Source organism: Protomyctophum bolini, assembly GCF_963924005.1.
Source record: "Protomyctophum bolini genome assembly, chromosome: 17".
NCBI classification, from domain to species: Eukaryota; Metazoa; Chordata; class Actinopteri; order Myctophiformes; family Myctophidae; genus Protomyctophum; species Protomyctophum bolini.
In genome coordinates this window covers 36091605-36102944 of record NC_137878.1, presented here as the reverse complement: position 1 = coordinate 36102944, position 11340 = coordinate 36091605, and the positions used below count along the sequence as shown (strand labels likewise).

General features: G+C 40.3%; 1 protein-coding gene across 2 annotated transcripts; it reads left to right on the top strand.

The window, feature by feature from the left end:
* The first annotated feature begins 523 nt into the window (after positions 1-523).
* LOC308331403 (lens fiber membrane intrinsic protein-like) lies at positions 524-10235 on the top strand. 2 transcript variants are annotated; one of them, XM_080786827.1, is made up of 6 exons: positions 524-582; positions 4269-4310; positions 6016-6230; positions 8335-8484; positions 8754-8888; positions 9788-10235. In XM_080786827.1, the coding sequence occupies exons 3-6, from the start codon at positions 6056-6058 to the stop codon at positions 9847-9849; spliced, it is 522 nt and encodes a 173-aa protein (XP_080642953.1). In that variant the 5' UTR covers positions 524-582; positions 4269-4310; positions 6016-6055; the 3' UTR covers positions 9850-10235. The 2 variants fall into 2 exon arrangements, with proteins under 2 accessions (XP_080642953.1, XP_080642954.1); XM_080786828.1 differs by having other exon boundaries at positions 555-582; positions 4208-4310.
* Positions 10236-11340: the final 1105 nt, after the last annotated feature.

Genomic DNA, 11340 nt, shown 5'->3' with positions numbered 1-11340 from the left:
CTTGAGTAAAAGAAAAATAATCAATACTTCAATGTGGAAATACACCAACAAAAAGTCTGCTATTCAAAAATACTACTTTTTGCAGTATTCTCGCATACTTGGGTCGCAACTCGCAAGACAAATTTCAGTGTGAACTGTGAACTGACAATAAAGTACTATATCACTATATCATATCTTCTCTCAGCCCCACTGCCCTAAACATGTAATGTTGTCGTTTGTAATAAACACAGAACAGATCTGTGGCTCAGGAAATAGAGCAGGTCGTCCAATGATCCATGGGTCGGCGGTTGGAATCCCGGGTCCTCCTGTCAACATGTCGAAGTGTCCTTGGGCAATACACTGAACCCCAAATTGCTCCCGATGTGCTGGTTGGTACGTACCTTGCATGGCTTCCGTCGCAATTGGTGTATGAATGTGTGTGTGAATGGGTGAATGTATTAAATGCACAATCTATGTAAAGCGCCTTGGATAAAGGCACTATATAAATGCACCATTTACCATTTACAGAGGCATCTGGGAGGAAGTGGACTACGCACGGGTGGAGACAAACTGAGTACCTGTTTCTACACAGAAATGGAGGTGGTGAGGTAAAAACTAAAGGGGGTTACCATAATTGGGTTACCATAAATAGCTATAGCATAGCTAGAATACTTGACATGCGGCAGATAAATAATAAATCAGACAACCCTTCAATTCTGTATTTAACAGGTAGCCTGTGAAGTGAGCAGGAACATTATATTCTTCGCGAGGAGTCCCATTTTAGACTTCAACACCTAAAGCAGACCCTACTGATAACCAAACTTTGTGGGTTTTTGAGGGGTGCTAGACCCTCCTATATGCCCAGCTTTGGGTGTCTGTGTAAACACAAACATCGAAGCCACAAGTCATGAGGACAGAAAAGTGAAGACGCAAATTGTGATTGGCCCGGAATGACATTTGTGATGATTTGGTTGGTTAAGCACAGAATGTGATGTATGATGATAAGAGCGCCACTTCACACAGGTGTGATTTTATTTTGGACATGACAGCCCACATCTGAAAACTGTATTATACTTATTGGAACACTCAACAGGCATGTCAAAATCAATATCCTAGATGTTCACAAACCTTTTCCATTTGATAGGGTCCATTTGAAGTTTAACTCAACAAAGATATGAAAATTGTTTGTTTATCAGATTGCTATTATTATGATTTAGATGAATTGCATCATAAAGAGCTGATTAAATTAGAGCATGAAAAATATGTCAATAATTGTTTGAAATGTCAAATAAGAAAATGATGTTAAAAAAGAGTAGATGATACTCTTTACATGATACAAAAAAAATACAATTTGCAATACTTTAATACATCCAAAATTAATACATGTGTTATGCTATTTATTACAATAACATTGAAACACATGAAATCAGTAAAATATTACTAATATAACATTATACTTCATTTAATTAATGTGTTCATTTGTAAGTTTAGTTTCGTGTTGTTATTTTGTAAGTGGTATTCAGACTGACAAAACAAATATCTAGCCTGACAAAAGTCATTCACCCAAAGAAAATACCCTTAGATTCAGGTTTGAAATTCAATAATTTTAATCCAGGGAAAGTATATGCAGCATATGAATAACCTTGCTTTGACTTTTATCCTGGCTATCATTGCCACTGCTGCCACTGCGAGTCAATAGATAAAAGGCAGGTCATTCTTTTCATATTTTTTAACTTTTTAACTTTTAACATTATCACAAACAATTTAGCCACCTGCCTCAAGCGGTGAGAGGAGCAAAATGTCACATTTGCAGTGGTGGAAAAAGTACTCAATTTACTTACATAAGTAAAAGTATCAATACTGCAATGTAGAACTACTCCGTTTCAAGTAAAAGTCTAGTAATCAAAAGAAGTACTAAAGTATTGGGAAAGTACTCGTTGTGCAGTATATCCCGATTCAAGTTTTCTAAGGTATGACAATATTTTGAAAATAGCAGATCTACAAGCTCACAAATGCGAGCTTGTAGATATAATATATATAGGGCTGAAGTATTTTTTGTAATAATAATCAAAATCTACAAAGTTTTCACATAAATGTAGTGGAATAAAAGTACAATATTTGGATCTGAAATGTATAGTGGAGTAGAAGTAAAAGTACTGGACATTTTAAATACTCAAATAAAGTACAGTACTTAAGTAAATGCACTTAGTTACTTTGCACCACTGCACATTTGTCTACATTTGTGGGCACAAAGGTACACTGGCGGGGGCCATCACTTCATCTTTGGGTCATCTGTTTAACCCATTCTGACCTGAGATCAGATTCATACGAGGTTTCCTCTGGACACACACTGGTCTTGATTAACCCATTCTGACCTGAGATCAGATTCTAAAAATGTCAGTCGTTCTTCGAATTTTTCAAAAATAGCAGACCTACAAGCTCGTATCGCGCCACTCGGTGGCGCGATATGAGCTTGTAGATCTGCTATTTTTCAATAGCTAAAGCATAACATGATGCCAACACCAAAATGGGTGCCCGGTCAGAATGGGTTAACATGTTGTGACGCTGAATGTTTTAATGGAAACAAATGGTAGCTTAATAATACTGTAGCTCGGTGAACGTTTTATCTGCAGTGTGACCCAAAAGAGAAATTCACAGATATTCAACCCGGGAACCAAACTAGTGAAATTAGCAGATCTACAGGCTTACAAAGCTCACAAGCTGATATCTTGTTTTCTAATTTATGATATGTCTTTGAAATCTTCATGAAATTACTGAAAATGGGAATTTTGGGATTTTTTTTAAATATAAGTTTTGAAATAATAATAATAATTAAAACAACTAAATGTAGGAAATAAAAAAATAAAAGAGACCTGAAATGAAAATGTATCTGCGACCCACAGAATGTGTCCCTACCCACTGTTTGGGAACCAGTGCTGTAGCTGGTTTTGATAGGTTGTTTTATATTTTGTAAAATGACACTGTGTTTGGAAGAGGGAATGGTAGATAGATCAGCTGCATTGCATTGGTTTGTTATGTTTATTTTTTGGGAAGTTTCCGATCACGTGTTTTTGCTCTTGATCGGATTCCATTTGATTTTGAGTATCTGCCGATTCCGATTTATCTCAATCCGATTTTTATATTTTTATAGAACACTTATGCCACATCATCACAATAGTACAATATACAATATCCAAAATCACAGACAATATCCAGTCTAATATCATGAATGATATGGATATAATATTGATACAAGGATGTCCCCACATTTAATTTGCTCCCGATCCGATTCCGATCATTTGAAAATGACGTGTGCAACCCTATTTATTTTATTTTATTTGACATGGTCATCACAATCATATTGGACGAATCAGATGCATTGTTTAAAGTGTTATTTTCAACACCATCCCCTTATTGTGATTGTATCATTTGGACATGTTTTGTATATGTCTGAGCACAATTGTATGCGGAACTATTGTGTCCCTATTCTGGCACGGACTTTCAGTAAAATTAGTCGATCTGCAGGCTTATAATGCGTCGATAAAGGGATTTCAGTATTGAGGGGAAAACGTACAGGGCCCGGTATAGACCCTGGGGGACACCTGTGAAATACCGGTATAATGTTTAAGTGGTTAAAAGCCTAATAATCTTAGGCGTCAACGCAGCTTGCGTTTTAGGAAAGAAAATCCTGACATGCATTATATATAAGCACCGATAATCCTATACAAGAGAGCTCCCACTATATGCCCCCCCCATGCTGCCACAGTGTAACATGCCCTGAAAGGAAACCACCTGTGTCAGCATGTTGTATTGACACCGCAGAGTACTGCATACCATAGCATATCCCCAGCTCCAGAATACACCATTTACAAATAAACAAAACAAAACAAAAAAAGGAAACATGCACCCCCCCCCCCCCCCCTCCCTCGCCTCCCATCAGCCTCTGACCCCCCTGTCCCACCACCACACACACAGGCACCGCCGCTGAAAACGGCCAAGGTCACATGGTCCGGCGGGGTTGGCCCCCCAAACCCAACCCCAACCCCACCCCCATCCTCATTCAAGTGTGTCCCCACACAGGGTGACTATATTGTCACCCAAAGGATTCTGCTTTCATCGGCAGAAAAGAGTACAGGGGTGGGGGGAGGAGGTGACGGGTGTGTGACTTTTTGGATTTCGGCCCAAGAGAATTCTCTGACTCTCTCTCTCTCTCCCTCTTGGTTGGAAGCATCACTCCCTCCATCTCTCTCTCCCTCTCATCTTGCATCCCTCTCTTCCTTGAGCCTCAGGACCAACGGCGGTCAAGAGGGTGCATTTCCAGAAGAAACAAGGTAAGAACCGTGCGTGTGCTCCTGTGTTAGAACGGTACAGATGTTAATAATGTGTAAATCAGTGCTTCTCAAACCTTTTTGACTCGCCGCTAGTAAATAACATTTTCGTCCACGGTCAACCCTGAATGACATTACATCATATGACTTGTACGTAAATATGAAAATCTTTGCCCCTAAGATCCAGTGTGTAAACGTGAGAGAATATAAGTTTTGAAAATAACGTTATATGCTTGCTGTTTAATAACCACTTGAACCCCAACATCCCTATTCTGAGGGGATCATTCACCAAAGACGCATTGTGAGCTTGTAGATCTGCTATTTTTGGCGAAGAGATTTGGTGTATGGAAAAAGAACGCACCAAGTACAGTGCAACCTGGGTCCATTTTACCAATCTAGAGAGTTTAAGTGGTTCAATCATTCAATTCCAAATATTATCAAAGTATTCGGAGGCACCTCTGCCTGGACTTGTGTTACGGAATCCTAGGGATCCATGGACGGCACCTACTGTACCTACTGTAAATTAAGAAACGCTGGTGTAAATGAGACACCATGAGTCTTTGATCCTGCTCCATTGGTTGCTCGGCTGGCATCATCACCGTAGACGTGATGTGAAAAGCCTCTGTATAAAGAAGGTTGTAGACGTGAGGTGAAAGGCCTCCGTATAAAGAAGGTTTTCACCTGCCTGGGGGCTTTCCATAACACCTGATCAACTCTGAGTGGTGCCGCTGCGCGTTTGGATAAAAGCAAACATAATATGGCCGTTGAAAAGTTTGTAGACCGCTTTGATTGGGCTTGGTTTTAAATGCTTCGCTGCTTGGGGGCTCAGCAGGACCTCTTTATGTGTCTGAAACCTGAACATGTGTTTTGCAGAATGTTCATGATACTCGGTGATGTTTCTGATGCCATTTTGAAAAATGTACTTGATATTTAGTTTAGTCTTATTGGCTGTATGTTTGTTTTAAAACACATTTACAGTACGTGATTTGCGTTTGTGACATTCACAATTACCTATGTTATCTTTGTCTTTGTTTTGTTTATTCAGTTCTACAATACAGTCGATATGGTGTTTCGTTCCAGTAGCCTATTTATTATCATATTATGGTACTTTTGTGTTTACAATTTAGGCATTTTTCGCTCTTAATCCAGAGCGATTTACAGTATCATCATGCTATCATAATAATCATGCTAAACAAAAATGGTGCTGAATAGCTCTAAAGGTGCTTCTTTGGCTTTAAACCACAGGGGAACCTGTTTTGCTGCTATATAGAACCACTAGAGGTGCCAGTAGATTAGATTATTTTGGATTGTATTTTATCAATCCCATTGGGGGGGGGGGGGGGGGGGGAATACTGTTTCAGCTTCACCCAGCTGATGGCTACTCAGATGGTTATGATATGATGAGAGCAGTTAGGGGTCTTGCTCAGGAAGTCTTCGACACGAGGGGTCAGGAGACCCCGGCCGCACCAAGGTGTTTCTTTGTATGGCAGTGGTGCTATCTATCTATATATATACACACTATACTTGTGGAAGTTTTGTACGTATTTATTAGTTGTATGACATTGACTACACATACAGTAGTCATGTAGAACCATGTTGAGCTCTTCGTACAACATTAATATAACGGGTTGCCTTCATACGTTGTCTTCAAAAAACACACGTTTGGTTATTTCACACATTAATGAATCCATCCTATGTCTCCTGCCAGTGACCGGTGCTCTGCGGCAGCCCCTCTAACTCATCTCAAGATGTACAGCTTTATGGGAGGGGGTCTCTTCTGTGCCATCGTGGGCAACATCCTGCTGGTGGTGTCCACGGCCACAGACTACTGGATGCAGTACCGTCTGTCCGGCAGCTACGCCCACCAGGGCCTGTGGAGGTACTGCATGTCCAACAAGTGCTACATGCAGACCGACAGCATCGGTAAGAACCCCCGCCATTCACTCACACCAGTGGGCTTTCAACCACCAGTGGTCCGGGGACCACCAGTAGTCCTTGAGGGGGTTCCAGGTGGACCCCATCAGCTAAATGATGGAGAGTTGGTAACCAAATGAACCATTATTAGATCTTCAACTCTTGAGAGTGTATAATGAAACCGCTCTCAAGAGTTAATTAAATTATTGTTAAACATCTATTCTGCATTACTTCATTTACAAGAGGTCTACACAATTAGAGAATGTAGAAGAATTGTTATTTTGATCAAAGTTTGCCTGTTATCGACATCAATACAGTATCGAAATGTGGACAAAATCGTGTCCAACTACAACAAAAGTTTGGGACCAATGACTCACACTACAGGATGTCGTGAAGAACTTCCTCTCAGGATAAGCAGTAATGCATTACATAGTCATTATTACATTATTAATTTAGTACTAAATACACGTTCATGAGTAGGAAAGTAATCACAAGGGGATAATATTATTACATTTAAAATATCAAATAATGCATTACGTTCACAAACTCTGTTGATGATACATGTTTTACGAACAAATGAAAACCTTTGGCCCTGAAATGCAAATATGCAGCTCATCATTAACGTTCACTAGACTTGTATTTGATATTTCAACTCTGCACCAACAGAGGTTCAGAGTTGTCTCTGTTTCGTCATCATGACATTGAAATGTTTCACAAACAAAATTGCCTTCTTCTGTTTAATAAGATAAGATAAGAGACAGGACAGGACAGGGCAGGGCAGGACTAATCTGATTGAAGGATAGACGAGTCACTCACAGTGTTAAAGTGTGCAGCTCTTGTAATGCCAAAGTCCTAAACTTTAGCCAGCCTTGGCCTTGACCAAGCCCTTCCAGTGACATCATTGAATGAGAAACATAACTCATGAGGCTTTTACTGCTCTGTTACACTTTGAAAGTGTGATCAATATATGTCGTGTTTGATGCTTCTGATGAAATATATATAAAGATCTACTACTAAGTGGCAAAATAGGCTGAAAAACAGCCAAAAAGACAGATCAAAACCAGAGTAGTTTAAGAATACAAAGGGTCCACACTCTATTTTCTGTTCCCAGAAATAGCTTCACTTAGTAAATGGTGAGGAAGGTCTGAGGAAGTCCAAATGATGGCATCTGAGAAGTAGCATACAGTAGAGTGGAACCTGCATGACCTTGGTTATAGCTGGTGTAATCTCTCAAGAACAGATTCTGTGCTGCGCTACCGGGTTCCCAGATTGTAGCTGGTGCAACCTATGCCTTGTTTTACCTTTGAAGCCCGATGCTACCTCTGTGTCTCATTATTTATTGCTATACATTTTCTTTTACATTTTTGAATAAGAATTTGAAGAAAACTTTAAAAAAAGGTTTTAGAAGGCTTTTTAGAATAGGTATCAATTGGATAATTCAGTGGTTCCCAAACTGTGGTGCGTGCACCCCTTGTGGTGCGTGGGTGCCTTCTAGGGGGTGTGTGACATGAAAAGGCTAATGGTGGTGCTATGGTTTTATTTAAAATATAACCCCAGGCTACCCAGGGGTAGCCTGGGTTCCATGTGGGTGGGTGCGTTTGCTAGGTCAGGAGGTAACGGGGTAGCCTGGGTTCCAGCCTGGGTGCGTTAGCTAGGTCAGGAGGTAACGGGTAGCCTGGGTTCCAGCCTGGGTGCGTTAGGTAGGTCAGGAGGTAACGGGTAGCCTGGGTTCCATCCTGGGTGCGTTAGCTAGGTCAGGAGGTAACGGGGTAGCCTGGGTTCCAGCCTGATTTGCTACGTTCCACGGATCTGAAATGTCACTTCACAAAGTCCCCCAAAATTAGAAAAAGTCTGGAGTAAGTCGGTTACTCCACAAATAATTTGGCTTTATAACTGCCTAAATTTTATAGACGTAATTTAATCCTCTTATGTTACATAACTGACAATGTCAATAGTCTATTGTTTATATTGTTATAAACCTTTTGGGTGAAATGATTAAGAAATATCATATAGTTTGTTCTGTATAATTGTTTTTCCTGTTTTATTTTCCTCCATTATTTTAAGAAGTTGATGTCATGATCACTGATTGTTCCATGTCTGTGTCCCTGTGCAGCTTACTGGAATGCCACTAGAGCCTTCATGATCCTGTCGGGCATGGCATGCTTCTCTGGCATCATAGCGGGCATCATGTCCTTTGCCCACTTCTCGTCCTTTGAGAGGTTCAACCGCTCGTTCGCTGCAGGAATTATGTTCTTCGTTTCCAGTGAGTCTTTACACGCACAGTCGCACACGTGTGCACGGGAAAACCATATTCTTTTAAGAATTACTGCTTTTCTATCAATTACACACCCCATGAAGCACTGAATTATTTTTCAACTTAAAGTTATGCATACACATACCCACACATATGCTATATGCGCGCACACACACACACACACACACACACACACACACACACGCACACGCACACACACACACACACACACGCTCTCACCTTGAATAATATTAATCTGAATCTCCCACCTTCCCCAGCTTTCTTTGTTCTGCTGGCCATGGCCATCTATACTGGTGTGACGGTCAACTTCCTGGGCAGGCGCTTCGGTGACTGGCGCTTCTCCTGGTCCTACATACTAGGCTGGGTGGCTCTGCTCATGACCTTCTTTGCAGGTAAGGACAGAGAGAACCCACAGACACACAGTCAAAAATGAACCGTCTGCATTGTTACCCTAATAATCCGAACCTGGGCAGATGAAACAACAACAGACTGTGATTTTCTTAAAATTATTCATGGTTAATACGCCTTATATGCCCTAATACACTATAAGTGGCCTCTATAACTAGAAACTTAGAAATGAAAAATACCTTAAATATTTTATTTATTTTACAAATAATTTATCTTTCACTCAATTGGGACAACTCCCATCACAAGTTGATGATATCATACAGTATGTCCATGTTTGGTCCAGCTCTATGGAATGTATGGAATGCATGTGCTAACTAAAGAACAACGTAATACTTCCTACGGTTAATATGAGCATCGAAGCAATATTTTACTAGTTAATACATGCATTCCATGAATTCCATCGGGTTGGACCACACATGGACAACTTCTGTTGTCCGTATGGAGTGACAGATGAACTATTTCCAAAATAAATGAAATATTTAAGGTGTTTTTTTATAAGATATTAAGCCATATAAAGCCTATTAAGTTATTAGAGTAAAGAGCATGGAGGTCGTTTTCGATAGCTATAGCTTCAAACAGAGCAATGGTGGGTACAAGATCTTGTTAATAATAAAGTCAGGACCACATGAATTATATTAGTTGACACATTGTTCTATGAAAGACACTTGTACTCTGTGACAGAGCCCTTCTAGGGCCAATTGAAACCAAATCCTGCCTGTTAGTGTTTACCATGCAGTAGAAATGTATACAACTTTGTAATGCTACTGACATAGTAGTCACATTTGTAATTTTGTACTCGACACCGGAAAACAAATTGCGTTGCGTGTTGGCCTGCTTCTCTGTGTGCATCAATGACTGAACCACAACTCTTTGTCTGTTGCAGGTATCTTTTACATGTGTGCCTACAGAATGCATGAATGCAGGAGAGGGACTGGCCCACGCTAAAGGGAAACGGCCACCCAAAACTTTCCTCTTTTAGGAAAAAGGCGACAGCGCTTCATCAAATGGAAGCCAGTCCGGAGACAGAAATGTATTCTATCTAAATGGTCAGCACTGATCTAGAACCCCAGAGAGATGATGTCTGACGCTATTGACAGAGACTAGCAACTGATCCAGAAAGACTCCTTGGGCTTTTTTTATTGAAGTCTTGTGATTTCATTAGGTCTTATTTGTGATAATAGTATGAAAAATTATTTCATATAGTACTGTTTTTACCTTAAAATGACTTCACTGCTTTCATTCAGGATCATTAAAAAAAATATGTGAAGGGGAAACACATCACTAATCTGAAACATGTTAATATGACAGACACAGTTTTCAATAAAGTTGCTTTTCAAATTGTTTTTATTGTAATGTATTTAATTCCCCATGACAACACTAGAGGTCAGCACAAAACCTTGTATGTTCTCTACAGTAGAATAGAGCATTGGGACAGGCCCAATAAATAATTCCCCATGCATTTTCCCATAGACATTTCAAAAAGTATTTATTCTTTCTAAATAATTAGTTCACTTAGTAAGAGACCACACCTTCGCTCAAGTTTAACAGTTTATTCAATGATAAATGGGGGGAGGAGGGGAACCCGGGATGGGTGAGACTCAGGGTGGGGGTGTAGTCTCGGGAGAGGACGCCGTGCCCGCTCGGAGAGCGGGCGTCTCTGCTCCGGAACTGCCCGGGTTCCTGAAAGAGAAGGAGAGAAGTGTGATTATGGAGGTGGAAGGGGTAGATGGAGGGATTGTTCTAGACCACGTAGGCAGTGAGAACAGGTAGATGTCTACGCACAGGTGTATTCATACTGTGGTGATTGTGGCAGGATTGGCCAGGTGATAATGAAAGGCAGGTGGGTTTGATAAGGAGGGGAGTGATTGATAAGGAGGGGCGAGTGGACGTGGTTAAGGTCGAGCGGAAGGAGGCCTCTTCTCCCGAAACTGCGTTGTATAAATACAACTTCCCAAAGAAGAAAAAAGGGCTGGTTACAACAACACCTTTTTTATTGTTTTTCTTCTTTGTAATTATTTGTCACGATCCTAGTTGGCTTTGTTCGAGACTTGCAGATCTTTAAATAAATACTTTTTGTAATGTCTATGGGGAATTATTTCCTGGGCCTGTCGTTGTCATGAAAGGGGGCGAGACTGCGACGCTATAGCCTCAGTAAAGAGAGTCTGTGTGTTGGCTGTGGACTCTAACTATGGAGCCATTTTAGGGCCAAAAGTTTTGATCATTTACCAAAAATGAAAAAATAAAATTGAAACTGAAAGTTGATCTGAAAGTTATCTTGAAAAATACAACAATTCAAAAGTTTTGAATTTTTGTATGAATTTTGAATTAAGTGCTTATTTTCATTATTCACTTTCATACAGGAACACAATGACACTATTGCTAAAGTGACCATGTACCTATATAGCATGCTGGTATTTTGTGTCACCCAATCCAATC

Coding starts and splice junctions, on each gene's coding strand:
- LOC308331403 (XM_080786827.1), top strand. CDS start 6,056: ATGTACAGCTTTATGGGAGGGGGTCTCTTCTGTGCCATCGTGGGCAAC. Junction 8,485..8,753: donor AATTATGTTCTTCGTTTCCA/GTGAGTCTTTAC, acceptor CACCTTCCCCAG/CTTTCTTTGTTCTGCTGGCC. Junction 8,889..9,787: donor GCTCATGACCTTCTTTGCAG/GTAAGGACAGAG, acceptor TGTCTGTTGCAG/GTATCTTTTACATGTGTGCC.